The following is a 17,337-nucleotide window of genomic DNA, read 5'->3' as shown; positions in this document are numbered from 1 at the left end:
AGTGACATGCAATGTATATTTTCTAGGTCATTGTGAAATGATGTGAGTCAACCTATGTGAAAAAAAAAACACCAAAAACAAACAAAGCATGGAAGATTTAAGACGTGATAGCCCACATGGTTGCTAAGTAGGAAGCACTGTAAGCACACAGTCTATTTCATTTTGAAACAACTGCCTATTACCATTCTAATGGCTGCTTGTGTGAGAGAGTTTCACCCCAGGCTTGAGGCAGCCGGCTGCTGCTCCAGGATGATCCATCTGCATGGCAGAAAGCATCCATCCAGTGGATAGCTACAGGCTGCAGGCCGGCCCATTGTGTGGGCTGAGCACTGTGACTGCTCCCTCTTGTACCTCCATAATGGGATTACATTAGCCAGGTTCTTCTGCTCCCTCTCTAGCTCTCTCTCTCTCTCTCTCTCTCTCTCTCTCTCTCTCTCTCTCTCTCTCTCACAGACACACACACACACGCACACACACTTGGTTTGAGAGCCCATGTGTGACTGAATGACTGCCCACTTGGCCACTGCATGTTTGCACCCTGTTTACTTGCCTATGGCCCTGTCTAATGATGCATTCTTTACCCCCTTTTAACACTTTTGTTTTTAGGAGACACTAGAACTGTGAGAACCACAGACAAAGATAGAGTGAGAAAGAAGCATTTGTTCAGGAGTTTTCCTCGAGGAGAGGCTGCCATGTGTAAAATCTTGTTCAGAACCAGCAATAGTGTTTTATTGGGCTGCACCAGCAGGGCTGAGCGGTTAGTTGAAAGGCAATTTGTTAATGTCTAAACGCTGCTCTAGTTTTCCCTCAAGGACAAAGATTGATATTCAACACAGCATTTCAAGACACCACAGAAGAAGACAACTATGGGAAGCGATGATACTCAAGAGGAATTATGCAAGAGATCTCAAAGAGAAGACATTGAGTTTTTTTTTTCTTCTTTTTTCTTCTCCTCGTTCTCGTCTTCTTTCAGTCTGTAGCTCATTAGCTTCACTTACGCTAGCACTGCCTGTGCAAAAAGAGGCGAAAAAATACGTTCTGACAAATCTCGTGTTCTGTTCATGGCTTTTCAACGTCATAATGACTCCACAGAGCTTGTCTCTGCTCTACAAAGTTTATCTTTAATGCTTTCAGAGTGTGTTTCAGAAAAATCTATCGGCCGTTTATGCTATTAAATACTAAATGATAAAGGATTGATTAAAAGGGTCAGGCTACCAGCCCACCAGAGCGTTTGAATCTGGAGGTAGCCACCATAAAATTAAAACGGGGATCAATGGCGTGTCATATCCCTGCTGCTCCAGGCTGAACATATAATTCTAACATTGAGGCTGCAGTCATCTCTCACGTCTGGCCTTCAAGCATCAAGCTCAATAATCCAGCAGGCCTTGACTGCTGTCTGTGCCACCCATGCTACAGTATTCACAAGCAGGAGCAGACAGATAGCAGTTTAGTCTTTACATTTTGGCTCCCCTGCACAAGTTGGGAAGCAACATGGGAAAGTAGGACGTATGCATGAATAATCCGTGCAGTTTTCATCACTTAGAGAAGGTTGTTGGAATATAAAGTCAAACGGCACGACAGTGTTTACTGATAGCACTGACAGCCAGCAGACCTCAAAGTAAAGTACTCGTCTTTTGTCACATAAAGAGTTCCTCAAATAAAAATCTTTATTGTCGAAAACTTTTTTGTCATGTCACACTGAGAAAGTTTCTCTTTTATTTGCATAAAACTCTTTTTTAGTTCTGTAAAGAAGCCTTTGCACGTTTGCTTTTTTTTACTGATTTTGTTATGCAATACATCGACGCAAACCCCATTCTTTCGTAACGCACTGCAACAAAGCAAATTACAGTCCCAGTGTTTGTGCTCCTCTGACGTAGTTAATTGCAATCTGTCAATCCTTCTCCTGGATTAACTCAACGTAGCGTTCTCTTTAGAATGACTACAACGTCGACGAAGCAATCAGAGAAAACTTGATTAACATCGTTTTCAGTTTGTTTGTGTGGAGTTTTGTAACAATGCAAGGTGGATTTGGACAGTGTCGGTTCAAGCTGTGAAAAAGTGGTATATAATAAAAGGAACCCGACAGAGAGGACTCGTGTTTTCATTACTGTACAGCGTCATTAAGACTGATAGGAGGGATGACCTTTGAAGGCCATTATCCATGTGTTCTAATAGGGAGTGTTTGGCAGCGTCAGCTCTGAGAATAGTGCTGGTGTCGTTCGTGAGATGATCTGGAACAGGTGTTTCTCTGCTGCCTATCTCCCCTCTTTGTCACTGCTTGCTCGCTGCAGCTGGGTCTGCTTCAACCCTCCGCCTGCTCTTGGCTTTATCTTCATTCAATGGCTCTGGATTGCATTGCTAACAAGCCAAAAGCTAGTCCCTGCCTGCGAGCCTGCCATGGCTTCAGTAGCCGGCGAGTGCAGAAGAGACTTGGCTGAGAGGGAACTCTGTCACCCGTTCAGTCACCTTTCTGTTCCTAATGTCTCGACTAAATACATTCTAAGATAGTTTCTATTGACTGTGCGCTGGAAGGAAATGACATACACGTACAGTACACATATCGAATGGTTTTGAATATTCTTGAAAGAAACAAAGGAGCCGCGTTAACATAATGTTGTGAAGTTTCTTGGATAACATTTGTGTCGAATGCATTTCCGAACATGACAACTAATGCAGACAGAAAGGAGTTTTAAGCTGCTTATGAAACAGACTGAAATGAGACTGATGGCTCTCTACGAATACAAACAAGAGCACCAGCAACAAGCATGACTATTTCTGTACAGTTATTTTGATTAGATTCTTCAAGAAAAACCTTTTGTTTGGATAGGAAAGTTGGAGAGAGAGACATGCAGTAAACAGAGTTTTTGTATACACAGGGCGCCCGCTCTACCAACTGATATGAACTAAAGCTCCCTTAACGCTTATTTTTTAATGTCAAGAATGTCAGAATAAAAGTATCGCTCTTTTAGAATACACCACACAAGAATGCAGGATATTCATTCTTTTCTTCATTCCTCAGACAAACTCTGTGTCTTTACTTCTCCTGATTTCTTATGATTGGTGTTGTTCTTTGATGTATAATAGGCAGAGACCAGATGAATGACTAAACAAAAAAGTTAGATATTTCAGCATAGCTCAGCCACTCCCTAATCAGCCTGAGTAGCGCTGTGCAGTATGAGATGTTTTTCCAGGCACCACTGTGCTGGAATGAGATGCCACTCACCATTAGGCCACTCTGCGGAAGCTGCTGGCGGATGGGCTTCAAATGTAAATACAGATCAGTCATCAGCTTATTGTTACACAACAACCTCTTGCAATTTCTCATTTCTCATTGCTTCTGTGTTCATGTTTCACACCAGGCCATAAATGCAAACTGAAGTTGTAATACTCATCTTGTTTAGATTTCGGAGGGCCCTTGCAGTTTTTCTGTGGCGCTGTATTGAAGATATTTTTGTCGGTAGCTTCAGTGGAGCAGAGAGCGTGTGTGTGTGTGTGTGTGTGTGTGTGTGTGTGTGTGTGTGTGTGTGTGTGTGTGTGTGTGTGTGTGTGTGTGTGTGTGTGTGTGTGTGTGTGTGTGTGTGTGTGTGTGTGTGTGTGTGTGTGTGTGTGTGTGTGTGTGTGTGTGTGTGTGTGTGTGTGTGTGTGCTGCAGGCTGACTCGTGGATTGGCTGTGTCCGATGGCAGAAGGAGAGAGATCTACTTTGACAGTGTGGTTAGTCCATCTGTCTATAATCAGCTGCGTCTGTATATATGTGCTGCAGCTAAGCTACTTTTCACAAACAGGTGGTCAACTGCACCCTGATGTAAAGTTGTGAGGGACACAAAGTTTGCGGTCTACCTACTTTTTAGTAAACTTAACTCTTACACAGCTGCTTTTTTTATATACAGAATCCTACTTCAGAGTGCCTGTGTTGACTGGTCACATCATGTATCGGGTTAAGCCGAACATCAAATAAGCCACCTGTGTTTTTTTTTTCTTAATAGAGCAGCTTCAACGTCTTTTTCCTCTAACTTGTTACTTTCTACACAATTCCTCTCACGCCACCAGAATCTCCCCCACACGTAAGTCCACACATGAATCCGAAGATACAAAGTCTATATTTAGAACGCTTGTCAAATGTTCATCTTCAAGCAGTCATTTATGGACAGCGGTGAGAATTGGAAGCGGGAAAATAGTTCCCAATGGATTAATTATACCTCCACTGATCATCTGGATCTTTTTGCTGTGGATAGAATATATATTTTGTGTCAGATATGGATGGATGGAAAATCCCTGTTTCTTGGTCTTTCTGTTGGGAGAACTTAACGCTCACTATGTACATTTCAACTCTTTTCTTCAAAGGTACCAATTCAGTAAAAAGTGCAGATTTATCACTTAGAAAAACCAGGCAGGAGTTTACTTTGACAGTGATGCACTAAGTACCTTTTTGTCTTGTGCGTCTGTTTCAATGTTTTGGTTTTGAGTCAATGGAAGGTTAACCACGAGGTGCACCTGTGAAAGAGGCTCCAGATACCCCGCGCTGTGGACTAAATATACCCGCTGAATACAAGTGACTGTTGAATCTGTTTCATGGTCTCTGCAGGTAACCTCGGCCGAGTCGACTACATCAGCGAGTTTGAGTTTGACCTCTTCATACGTCCCGACACCTGCAACCCTCGCTTCAGGGTCTGGTTCAACTTCACTGTGGAGAACGTCTGTGAGACACAGGTCAGCCCTCTTCTTTCTCACCACACACTTCTCTCCAGATGTTATCCTGTATTCTGTAACACACCCACTCTCCAACTTTAAGGTTGCTAAAGTGATTTTCTCTGCTCCTCAACTTTTTAGAACGTTAGTTTTTTTTTTCAGATTCCAGACAAATGAATTTGACAAAATATGAAAAACAGAAAATCAAATTTCCATTAAAAATAAATAAATACTGGACTCAAAGCTACCCAAAGGTTTCAAAAGACTTAATGTTAGCCTGATGTTTACTGTTTGTAAGGAGCATCCAGGGTAAGTAGTATTTGTGACAACATGTGATTGCAGATTCCCTGACTGTTCAGGATAAATTACTGAACTTTAACAAACCTGTGATGGGCAGAGGATCATACTGTTACATCAAATGCAGTTTAATTGTGACATTAGTCTAGAATCATAAACATATAAACTGTTACAAACCCCCTTCTCTATTTCCTCTTATCATATCTTACTAAACGTGCACCTACGAAGCCATCAAAGTTGTCTCTCCTCAGAATAAAGGCGGTCTTCTGTTTCCCTGCCTCTCATCTTGTCACAGCTCTCTGAGCTTGATTCTCCGACTAGCAGCCTTGGAGCTCTGTGATTGGCCGACAGATGTGGTCACATGCCACAGAGATACACTGTATGTGGGCACAGAAACTGTGGCTTGAGGGGTTTGGAGGCTTGGTTTGCCGTTGACAAATGTAACTTTGCAGGATCAGAAGAAGGTAAATCTAAGAATATTGGCATTTAAGTTTGGCTGCTGCTCTGTAGTGTGAGCTCACACGAGCTTGCCAGGCTGAAATACGAAGCAAAAAAAGAGATAAACTTTAAAGATGGCCTGTTTGAAGAAATAGAAAGACAGTGGGAGAGAGATAGGAAGCAAAGAGAACAGCGTGGATGAATCCACAGCACACTGTTGCTGCCGTCTTCCTGCAGAGGGTCCAGCACATCCAGTCTATCTGAGGCTATCAGGCCTATCAGCCCATCTTCCTGCAGTGCTGTAGTCAGCACTAATCACATTTTATGGCTCCGAGATGAATGGGAGGCCTCGGCTTGGAGCCGGATCGATCCCAGGGCCAGATAGACCAGCACCAGCAGCCTGCAGCCTGCGCCAACAGGATATTTGCTGTTGTGGCAAAATGACAGAGAAAGTGTGAGAAAGACAGATAGAATGGGACTGGGGAGGGGAATAGGACACAATAAACAACAGAAAGATTGATAAGAATCATTCATATGAACACAAAGTATAGTGTGGCGCATGCAGGCACAAGGCTACAGGTGAGAAAAACAGGGGAACAAACATTTCCATTGCACAGTTCCACTTTCTCCTTATAGGCCTCCAACACAAGCTTCTCTCATATAAGTCTATTTCTTATCTGTCCAATTTCCTCCTTCAAAGAGGCCTTGTGTGAATTTAATCTACTCCAGTACAAGGTGTTGTGGTTAAGTGCTGCCTGTGCATTCTGCCAAGGTGTGTGTGTGTGTGTGTGTGTGTGTGTGTGTGTGTGTGTGTGTGTGTGTGTGTGTGTGTGTGTGTGTGTGTGTGTGTGTGTGTGTGTGTGTGTGTGTGTGTGTGTACAGAAACTGCGATTAGATTGTGACTGTGTGTCTGGGGTCATTAGAACACACATACATCTTCTGGTCTACATCTTAATAGTTTTAATATGTTATGTTTTGAAACCCAAAAAAAAAAAAAAAAAAAAAAACAGAAATTAATGAGACAAAGAATAATGGTATGAGTAAATAAAGTAGCTAAGTGTAGCTGTGCGGGGAGAGGCTGTGCTATAGAGATATCAGTGGGTTCCAGGGGAGAACTGGGCTGTTGGAGTGTTTCATCCAGCTAAGCCTTGCTAACTCTCAGCCTGAGCCAGGGGAATGGGGAACAGTAAAAGCCCGTGATATTGGAAGTGAGATGGCCATTTTGAAGGAATGTAAGCTGGTGAAACAGATTTGGTCTGCCTCAATCAGCTTAGCAGCTTTGTGGAAATTGGCTTCACCGTAGCACCGGTTATGATGGATGGCCGGATGGATGAATGTCTTTTTTGTTTCCCTTTTCTTTTTTTCTTTCTTTTTTCTTTTTTTTTTACTAATTCACTCACTTACCTTGAAAAGCCTGGGTCAATAGTGGACACATTGCTAGAAATGACAGGGACCAGGAGACTCTATTGGAGTTTTGCTTATTTCATTGTGTTTTTTACGTTTGTACAGCAATGAGGTCAAACCAGATTGTTTCAAATGTGCTTTAGAAATAAAGATTGATTGATTGTTAAAGAAATGTCCTGGAAGAGTACTTTTGCAGAATAACTGCTCTGACTGTCAAATGACCCACCGGAAGACTAGGGTCTGTTAGATGAGTACAATATCAGAGTCTATATTTGATGATTTGGAAATTAGCTTTTTCGCCTAACTGCAACTATGGCTGGTTGATTCAAAAATGTACAAGCCATTTTTTTTTTTACCTACCACTTTATTTTGACCAGCAGCAAAATGCAATGACATTTAATAATTTGATCAAGTCTCGTGTCCAGAGGCAAGATGAGCAAAATCTGAGCTTACATAAGGAGAGTCATCACAATCATTACGTGTCATTTTCTCATCACCTCCCTTTCAAACAACTCCGCTGTCTTAGCATTAAATGTGTCCATCTCAGCTATTTCAGATTTGTAACACAATTGCACACATTACTAATTCTGTTTCACTCATCTTTACTAATGAACAACTTTTAATGGTTTTTATTTAGATACACTATCACTCACAACAGATGGTCTCCTCATCTAACACAACACAGTGGGGAAATACCAGATATCTAAAAAAACCATTAGCTTTAATTTAGCTCTGATTTGTTTTTTCTGCTAATTTTTGATTGTTATCCTTAGAAGTGGACAACCTAACTTCTCATTGCTTCCTAACTAAATGGTAAACATGGTATATAGAAAAGCAGCAACCTCTCTTTCTGAAAGATGAAGCCTAAAAAAGGCACAATCAAGCGGTGTGTTTAGTGTCTGCTTGGGGCTGGCTACAGAAGCACCGAAAATCACATAAACAAAGGTTTTTGAAAAAAACCCTTACCATGGTCACATCCTGGCTAATTGTATGGCTCATACGTTTTGACATTATAAATGATGAGCATTATTCACAGTAAGAGGCATAGCTGACCTGATTGACAGGTGGGTGCAGTGTAATGGTTTGTCAGGAGGCTTAAAACCTGCCTCAGCTCCAGTTTTTAGCTCCTTTGTCATTAGGTATGATTGAAAGTTAAGTTGAGACAGCATTTCCAGCATGGTGACAGCCACCGATAGGACTCCAGAGTAGATCTGTAATCGGGACTTTAAAGTTATGCCCAACAAGGACCGAGCCTGAAAGAATTAGCCCTGAGCCCGACAAGTACAATATGATTGACAGCTTTTTAAAAGTCTGAACCTGTTTACAGCCCGACGTTGTTTGAATGTGCGCACACACACAGCTCTTTTGCCTTTTGTCATGAATGAGTCCTTTGTAAAAAAAATGTAACATCATTTATTCATGACTAACGTAGCTGCAACCAAACCGTAATCGCCAGAAGCCAGCCTCTGTTTCACCTCCTGAGCATCCACCTGGAGCAGGTGCTGAAAAGTGCTTGCTTTATAGCCTGGTTTACCGACTTGGAGCACCAAGGGCATCACCATTAATATTAAAAAAAAAGACATATGACCTTAAAAAGTTTTGTTTCTTATGTCCAAACTGAATTCCATCCAGCCATGTCCAGTTCAGTTACAGCCATTTCATTTCAGTTTCTGCCTATGTTATGAGCAGAAAGCAGTGGATGAGTTGATATGACACCCTATTGGGTAAGTTGATATGCCATTCCATTCTGCTGTAGGGGTGTGCTTGATGTCAGGCTCCGTGAAGGGCACGGCTGTGAGCTATTATCATAGGAGCCTTCAGGGAGCCATTCATAGAAGACAGGCAGTAAAACCTTGCACCAAGCGCCTTCAACTCCTCCAACTCCTCCAACTGCTGCAGGGGTGATTTGTAAGCCTCACTTGTTCAGGGGAAGCATAGTGTACGCCGCTTACTCTCCATAATCACGAAAAATAGGTCCAGGAAGCAGAATAGGCCATGTGTTAACTAGAATCCCTTTAGAGCCATCATCACTTCACTGTTTCAGACAATGCTCCCCTATAAATTCATCAACAGCGATGTCATGCAATTTGTCATGAGGGGGGCGGGATAAAGTTGGATGTGAACATTAAGATGATCATTATAAAGGATGTAGTAGTGAACCATGATGGATCGTGTCCTGGTGAATCAACCAGCCCCCTTTTTTAAGCAGCTTCAAAAGAACATGATCAAGCCAAAAAACAAACACACACACACAAAAAAAAAACACTCTCTAAATATTGGTACAGAAATGGAGCGTTCCTTGTACGCACAGGAAGGGCAGGGATGTGGGCTGTCCCTGCCTAATGCTTTCCACGTAAGCACGTGGAAGGGCAGGGAGATCCCTCAGAGCCATACCGCCAAATATAGATAATTGCGCCAATGTATCCATTTTCACAAAGTGATCCTGACTGAACTAAACTCAGATATCATGATTCATAATGTCTTATTAGGCTTAAAGGTGTTTTTATTGTATTAGTTTGAAAAAAAACAAACCTTTATTGACATTGTAATGTTTTTGCAAAAATGACAAAGAGAGACAGAAAGAGAGATGAAGCAGTTGTACAAGAGCAGGATAATGGATATAATACACATTGATTTTCATCATGTTCACGGTCTCAAGAGATGGAAGCCGAAAGAGGAGGTAGACCAGGAGAAAACACACTGCTGCATTTAAGAAATCTGATCATTTCATGTGGGCAAAACATTTCTCTCGAATAGAGCATGTTCTTCTGGGAATTCAGCTGCCATCAATGCCAGTCAGGCTTCTTATCTGAGCTCACTGCTAAATCAGCTCTGGATAATGTTCGTGGGCTTGTGTATCAGCCATGTCCGTGTGAATCAACACATTCAACTTCCTTCTGGTTTTCCCAGTTGTGCAGAACTCTCCCCTGGTAATTAATGGTCAGTCTCATTCCTTCCTCCCCTCCTTGGATGTCTCCTCTGTCGTGTTTGTAAGTTGGAATGTCCTTCAGCAGTGACAGAGGGAGACGAGGGCAGGCAGGTCTCTAGTGAGTGTCATTGGGGGAATGTGCACTAATCATTGCTGGCGTAGCGTGGCCACGAGTGAGCACTGCCGACAGCTGGTTACTGGCATTTTTTTTGTGGCAGGGCCACTTTGGATCCACTTTGAAGGACTTGCTGATTATACAGTATGTATAGCATGATGATTAGAATCCCACCTATACATAGACATTTTTACATGTGCAAAGGCTCATGCACTGACACACAAACTCACCTACATGCTTGCCAAGGGTCTCTCTTTCTTCTTGCACTGCTTAATAGACTCCACACACACACACACACACACACACACACACACACACACACACACACACACACATATACACATGGTCCTGTCAGATTGAGGCCTTTGCATTGCCTTTCTCTCTTTCTGCCTCTACAGCATATGGCACGAGGTAGATAGGCATGCATCCTGTGCGTGCGGTCTTCTTCTTTCTTTAGAAGTTCATTTTTTAAGCTTCCCCTTTCTACAGCCTCCAAAGGAGAAACATTGGCTTCTGTGCGACTCTGCCAAAGGGATTATTTCCCTTCAAACACACCACATATACCCAGAAAGTTTAGGATACTGCTTTTCAAACCCTGGGATAAAGTTGTGCAAAAACTAAAAAAGGTGTGTGTGTGTGTGTGTGTGTGTGTGTGTGTGTGTGTGTGTGTGTGTGTGTTTTTTAAAGACATCAGACAGTGGTGTCAGGGAGCGTAGGGTATCGCAAGTGACCTTGCTCTATTAAGGCAAACTGAGGCCTCCTCTCATTGTCATAGCTGATGCTCCCCAGATCACTTCATAATGACATGGACAAAAGGATATGACAACAGCACAAAATGAAATTTCAAATCGTCTCCCTGATAGCAAAATGAGTTTTCCCTGGGTTATCTCTGCTGACGCAAGGTTCCTTATCAAAATTCATTGACTTATTTTTAGCTTGATTCACTTTGAAAGGAGGCAGAAAGCTTAAGGGCATGTTTTGAAATAGTGCAGACACTTTATTGCTTGTTTCAATGTGCTTAATTCAAAAATCAGAGACTCATTTTGGCTTTTAGTTTGAAGTTTCCAGAGATTTGTAGGGTTAAAAACGCAAACGTTTTCCTTCTGATTTACAACAATGATCTCTTATTGATAAAGTAGCCTTTTTACAAAAGACAAAAGGAAAGGCAAGACAGCATCCTACATTTTGGACCTCTGCCTGTGTTCTTATGAAATTTTGTGCTTTTTTTCCAACATCTGCAGCTGTTTTTTCTAAACTCACAGGGGCCATCCATTCAAAGCCGAGCAGGATGGTAAAGTAAGATGACCAACGTGGACTCAAGACACTCACTTTGCAGATCAAGGCACAGAGTACAAGGAGCTAGAGAGTGTGAACCTTCGTTACTTTCTGTCCTGCGACATCTCTTTTCTAAGATCTCTGGCACTTTAGACGCTTTTCTTACTATATGAGCAGATTTTAATTTTTTCCTTTTATAACATTACATTAAATGTTTTTAAAACAAACATTTTTCACACTTTTACGTTTATAAATCAATGGATTTTGTCTTTCGCATGATGCATTTCGTTTCCCCCATCACGTATAAAACATTTTTGTGAATATGTCACATGCCAACCAAGTATGTATTAACCACCCTTTTACACATCTCAGTCCATGAAGTCAACCACGAAACGAGGATGAGATGTAAGTGTTGGGAAAAAAACAAAACAAAGAAGGAGCTAGGAAAGAGGAGAAATAATAGCTGAGGTTTCAGGAGGTAGCATGGTGTAGTGGCTTGGTAAGGGCCTCGTGGAGCTGCTGTGCATCTGCATGAAATGATGAGCCTGGTGTCAGGACATGGATCATCCTTTTACACCGAGTAATGAATACAGATTGCACACCGGATAGAGAGGCTCTGCAATCTGCTGCACCACAAATGAAACAACTGCCGTTCTAATCAAATAGTCTTTTCATGCCAGCGCAGCCCTCAACTTGAGCTAAATTCAATTCCAGATTCACAGATTTGGGGGTTGGGGTTTGGAGGGATGTTGGAGGCAAGGGGGAGTTATAAATGTTGTAATTAGAGTATTGTTTAATGTGAATGTGTGTCGACGTGCGTGATTTGTGTGTTTGTTGGCGTGTGTGGGGGGAGGGGGGGGGGAAGGGCGCGCTCCCTGGCATCATGTTGTCGTTAACCACTTGGTTATTTTAGATGGCAGTTGGAGGAATGGGTCCACTCACAACACACACACACACACACACACACACACACACACACACACACACACACACACACACACACAAATGCACACATTTAGCTAATTATGCCAACTAGTGGCTTGGGAGAACACGTTGTCTGTATTCTGTATTTAGGGAACAGCTAGGAGCTTTGAAGGAGAGCCGCAGTGCCTCTTTGATGCTGCTTTTGTTTTGTGTTTGTGTGGTTTAATAATTTAATCAAGCCAAACGTCCTCCTTCTCTCTGTAACTGTCTGTTGGTGGAGGCTAATTACTCTGCAGATTGTTCTCCTGGTGCTAGAGATGAGAGTTTAGATCCAGAGGGGGGAGGGGGATGCTGATGGTTGTAATTTAACAGTGTGCTGATGGGCTAAGCTGTGTGTCGACTGCTGTTTTATTATTTTGGGAGGCTGCTGACGAGCTACTGTCTAATATGCACTATCTGATCAGAATGCCTACGATGCTGTAGTGCACTATGTCGTAGTGAATTGCCTTTGTTTTTTTTCTCTCCCTTCATGTTGAACTCCGTTATACCAGTTAAATCATTTGAAAGTAAAGTTTAAGTGTCATGAGTGCATCAAGAATCGTTCAAAAGTAAGACAAAAGGTATTTATGGATTACTTGTACCTCTCTGAGTCGACGGGAACATTTCAATTAAATTATAAACAAACAAACAAAAAAGTAAGTTTCATTTCTTCCATCCTTTTTTTCTTATATTGTACTGTTCAAAAAAATACAACAACTTAAAAAAACCCCCCAAATATCTTCCAGGTTATAAATCCTGCAACATGGCTCATTCCAATTCATTACGGTTGTCTTACAGTACGTCAACAATAACAACAACTGACCGTTCAGCAGTAGACAGGAAGTTGTCATCTTCCTCTCGACTGCGAGGCTGAATCCCGTAACTGATTGGATTTTTCCGAGCTGCTTGCTCTAACGAGTGTTCATTTAATCAAATCAACAGACGGAGCAGATTAGTCCGTACGACTCTTCTGTATTATGTTTAACACAGTATATCCTCGTCAGAAATGAATTGCATAGTTTTTGCAAGTCATGGTGGAGAGGTATGAATATATGAGGCCTTCAGTGTGACTCGGATGATCAAGACCATCCTACTGTTAGTTTGCAGCACTGACTCATCTTTAGGAGTCAGTCATCAATCCTACACCCGGGCGTAACTTTATCGAATAAGACGAGAAGAGCAACATCGGTGGACCCAAAGCAGGTGCAGAAGTCACCCTCTCTCCTGAGCTTATTCTCCAGAACTACAACATTCACACGTGAAGGGATAGTAGAGGGGAGTGGTGGTCTGCCGCTTGGATGACTATAACCTTTGTACATGAGTCGCACAAACTGACCAATCGGCCACCAGCACACACACTTTGGACTCTTGAAGGAGCGTCGTCTTATGTATTATAATTTTGACTTTTGCATGGTCATTGTTTGAGATACAGTAATCCCACATGTTCTCAAACACCACGCTGAAATTAAAAATCTCTTTTTCTTTGTAGTGTTGTAACAGTGTAAAATACGCCGTTTGAAGTAGGAAGCCAAAGGTACTGTTGTGGTGTGTATTGTTGATGGTGCTGATTTGATGTTGTTTCTCTGGAGGGGAGATACTCTCAGACTCTCCTCACACCCCACATGTGGTTACGAGGTGAAATCACTTGGTCTGATTTACGCCGTGCACCGTCACTGACACTGGTGGGAGGCGAGCTGCTGGTGGCATTCCGACCCAGAGAGCGTGATGTGAGTGGAGACATTCAAAGCTCCTCTGGCTGAGAGTGTGTACATGCTCAGTCACTAATACAGTTCTATAGTATGATATCAGTTGTTAGCCTCGGAGCTAAAGTACTTTATGTGTCTGTTATGTGGCTGCAGCTCAAGACCTCTGTTTCCTGACATCATCTGGTGTCAACGTGGTGCACAACAGTATGTCAAGACTATGCTCCCAAATAAAAGTCTTTTCTGCCCATGTTTGGTGTCTCCTGGAATATATGCAGAAGCAGAATTGCAATATAACAATACAGATATTTCTCAGGCTGGTTGACTCTACTGTATGTTTATATATATTACAATTCATTGGATTTAATCTATGATTTTTGCAATAAAATTCCCCATTATCCATTTCTCATCACATTATCAGTACAGCTTACAGACACTTGATGATCCCAGATCTGGATCAGGGTATCAGTGAGATCCTGGACAGTCTGTGGCAGTACTTGGCGGCATCAGATGCATTAATACACAGTGTCCCATAGGTGCCCAATTAGATCCTGGTCAGGAGAACAAGTGGGCTTGTGAGTAGCATAAATGGCCTTTTTCATCCAGGAAGTGGAAGGAGGAATCCAGCGCCCACTGTACCCATGTCAGGTCTGACGGTCACTCTTTCATCCTGGCACCTAACAGCCCTCAGGTTACTATTGGCCAAGACATGGAGGTGTGTTCAACCTTCCAAGTGTAGGCCTCAACAGACCATCCCTGCACCACTGCCAAACCAGTCATGCAGGCTGATGTTACACGCAGCATACCATAGCCACGTGCAGTCCTGCTTATTCCGGTGTTTTCTGGTAAACACCATGAAAGCCCAGGACCATCATGCCACCCTCATGGAGCCGGTTTCTGAATTTCCTTTGGTCAGAAACATGCAGCCTGATGGAGGTCATTTTTAAAGGCCTCTTCTGGTAAGATAATGATACATTCTAACCTTCTATACCTTTGAACCTGTAACAGTTTAAATGTATTCTTATAGAGGACTTTCCCTGTCAAAAAAAAAGAAAAAAAAAAAGAAAGTGCTTTATTGGGATTCTCTTTAACATTCCGTTCAGATTGGGGATCACAGTATGATAGAGACACCTGACTGCTTTGTTCAGCCTGCATGTGTGATATCTCCACCCCGGCAGCAGCTCTGCTAGAGAGTTTTTTGAGAGTAAACAGATGTTGTTTGTCTTTCTGATGTCGACATTCAACATCTCCAGGGATGCAGCGGACCTGTGCTTTCCTGTAAGCTCACAAAGGAATCAGAGATGGAAATGGCTCAAACGGACGAACACTACACTCATCATAACAGCAGTGAGAGAAACGGTTCTTCCTTCTTTTTTTTTAACTACTCAGCACCTATGGACAATGTGGTTATGTGGGTGAATCCCCTGATATAAATAAGATTTTGAGGTTGATATCTCCTCTTGGGTGGATTAAGACATCTACTGAATTGCATTTGCTCTGCTGACTTAGGTCTTTTAGAGTTTTTTTTTAAGAGTTATTCAATGGTGACTAAAATCAATATAAACATGTTATTGATAATAACAGTTGAATGCCAGCCATCGTGGTTAAACTGGCACATGTTTTAATGTACTAGAATGAATAGCAAGTATGTTGTCTAAGGAGGAAACGAACTATAGCTTCAAAGCTCAACGTTAAAAGCTAGTCTGAAGTGATGAATATGACAAATCCTTCTGATACAACTGGGACAGTGTATAGATGATGTATAGATGATAGCTGGAGAGGTACATAAATAGAAAGAAACAGCGTCTTCCCCGCGTTCCCCTCGGCTTTAACTGTCCTATCATTGTTAGCCAACACTGAACACTGACAGCCTATATGTGCGCTGTCAAATGCTGAATCCCAGCGGAAAAGCTCGCCTCTGTGGCTACTGCATCTGGCGAGCATACATCAATACACTCAAATGAAACGCCTGAAATGTCGAGGACCAAAGTAACGAGGGAGGAAAACTGAAATGGGGGACGACATAGATAAAGAAAAGACAGAGAGGAGTGGAAGTTTTGTGTATAATGAGCAGTTGGAATATGAGGATTGCTGCATTAATAAGCCCACAAGAGCTCATACAAAGTAGGAAGAACGCTTTTCATGTGACAAATGTGTAATTAAGAATGATTTTATAACCCCCCCTCCACATACACAAACCCCTTGATGGACTAGAGGTGGGTGGGAAGAACAAAGCATTTCTGTGCTTCCCTGCATGTGTGTGTGTACGAGTGTGTCTACAAGTATGAGAGTGAGAGGAGATGGAGGCTTTAATTACAGTCCTATTAGAATATAACCAGCCCCCACCGCGCCGTGATGCTTAGTGATAGGATGGGATGTTTTCATTTTGGCATCTCCCTTTTTTTTTTGTCATCAGTATTTGACACAATTTTTTTTCAGTGAGAACATGTGGATTTTAAAGATAGTTTTTTTTTTCTCCCCCCCAGCCCACACGCTCAATATGTTTTTTTTGACTTCGCATTTTATCAGCAGCAGCAGAGATGGTTGATAGGCAGGTTTGGAAAGCCTGCTAACAAATGAGATTTTATTTACTTTGGTCTGGCATTTCTTATGACTTGAATAATTTTGACTTCTTGTGTGGGCTCATGTTACTTTGCAGGAAACTTAACGCTCACATTTTTTATTAAATTGGTTTCTGGATTCCCCTGAAAAATAAAGCAAGCAGACAGATAAATACATCCATATATATGGTTGTTATCATTCAGTTTAGACTGCTTCCTGTTAAGGAAAAATAAACTTCATCTTGATGCTTGATTTCAGTGCAGATCTTAAGAAACGTTTGTTGCTAAGATGAGATAATGCTGAGTCTCTCAGTGAAACTTGAAATATAATCAAAGCTGAGACAATAAAACCCAGTAAAAACTCCTGTTTTTTTAATGACCAGCAAACATAATGATGAACCTTAATGTTATTTCTAAGTGGGGAAAAATTGATTCATATGAAAATCTAGATTATTCTCTTCTAAGATTTAAAATCGATTTTTAAATAATTACTATTATTTATTTTTTATTTTTATGGGGCTAATCAATCACTCCCTACCAAGTGCTCTTTAACTCATAGAGCACATAGAGCAGATGTTGTATGTACTAAGTATGTACTAATTCATGAGTAGACTTTGAATCAATGGATCAATGAATCCAGAATCGTAAATGAAAATGGATTCTGAATGAAATCATAACCTGAAGAATCAAAATCTAATTGCATCATGAGACACAGATTCCCAGCCCTGATTATTTCATACAGCTCAAGCTGCAAGCTGAAAAGGTTTGCTATTCAGTTATACACCGGTGATTCCCATTTCAACAAGTTCTATCCCCAAAGGGAAAAAAAAGAATGGTTGTTCTCCATTGACAGCCATAATACTGGTTCTTCTGCTCTATGTGCATATTTCAGCATATTTGTATTTGTTGTATAAGTCATGTTTAAAAGTGTTATTATTAAAGGAAACTCATGGAAAAAAAGATCA

General features: G+C 41.7%; 1 protein-coding gene across 1 annotated transcript in view; it reads left to right on the top strand.

Annotated features, from left to right (window-relative positions):
* agbl4 (AGBL carboxypeptidase 4) overlaps positions 1-17,337 on the top strand; it is a 252,937-nt gene that overhangs the window by 16,168 nt on the left and 219,432 nt on the right. Inside the window, exon 3 of the mRNA XM_079350574.1 lies at positions 4,584-4,708. Coding sequence (XP_079206700.1) covers positions 4,584-4,708 — 125 coding nt within the window. The remainder of the gene's footprint in view (positions 1-4,583; positions 4,709-17,337) is intronic.

Source organism: Symphodus melops (assembly GCF_947650265.1).
Source record: "Symphodus melops genome assembly, chromosome: 8".
Taxonomy (NCBI): domain Eukaryota; kingdom Metazoa; phylum Chordata; class Actinopteri; order Labriformes; family Labridae; genus Symphodus; species Symphodus melops.
This window is presented reverse-complemented; position numbering and strand designations above follow the sequence as displayed.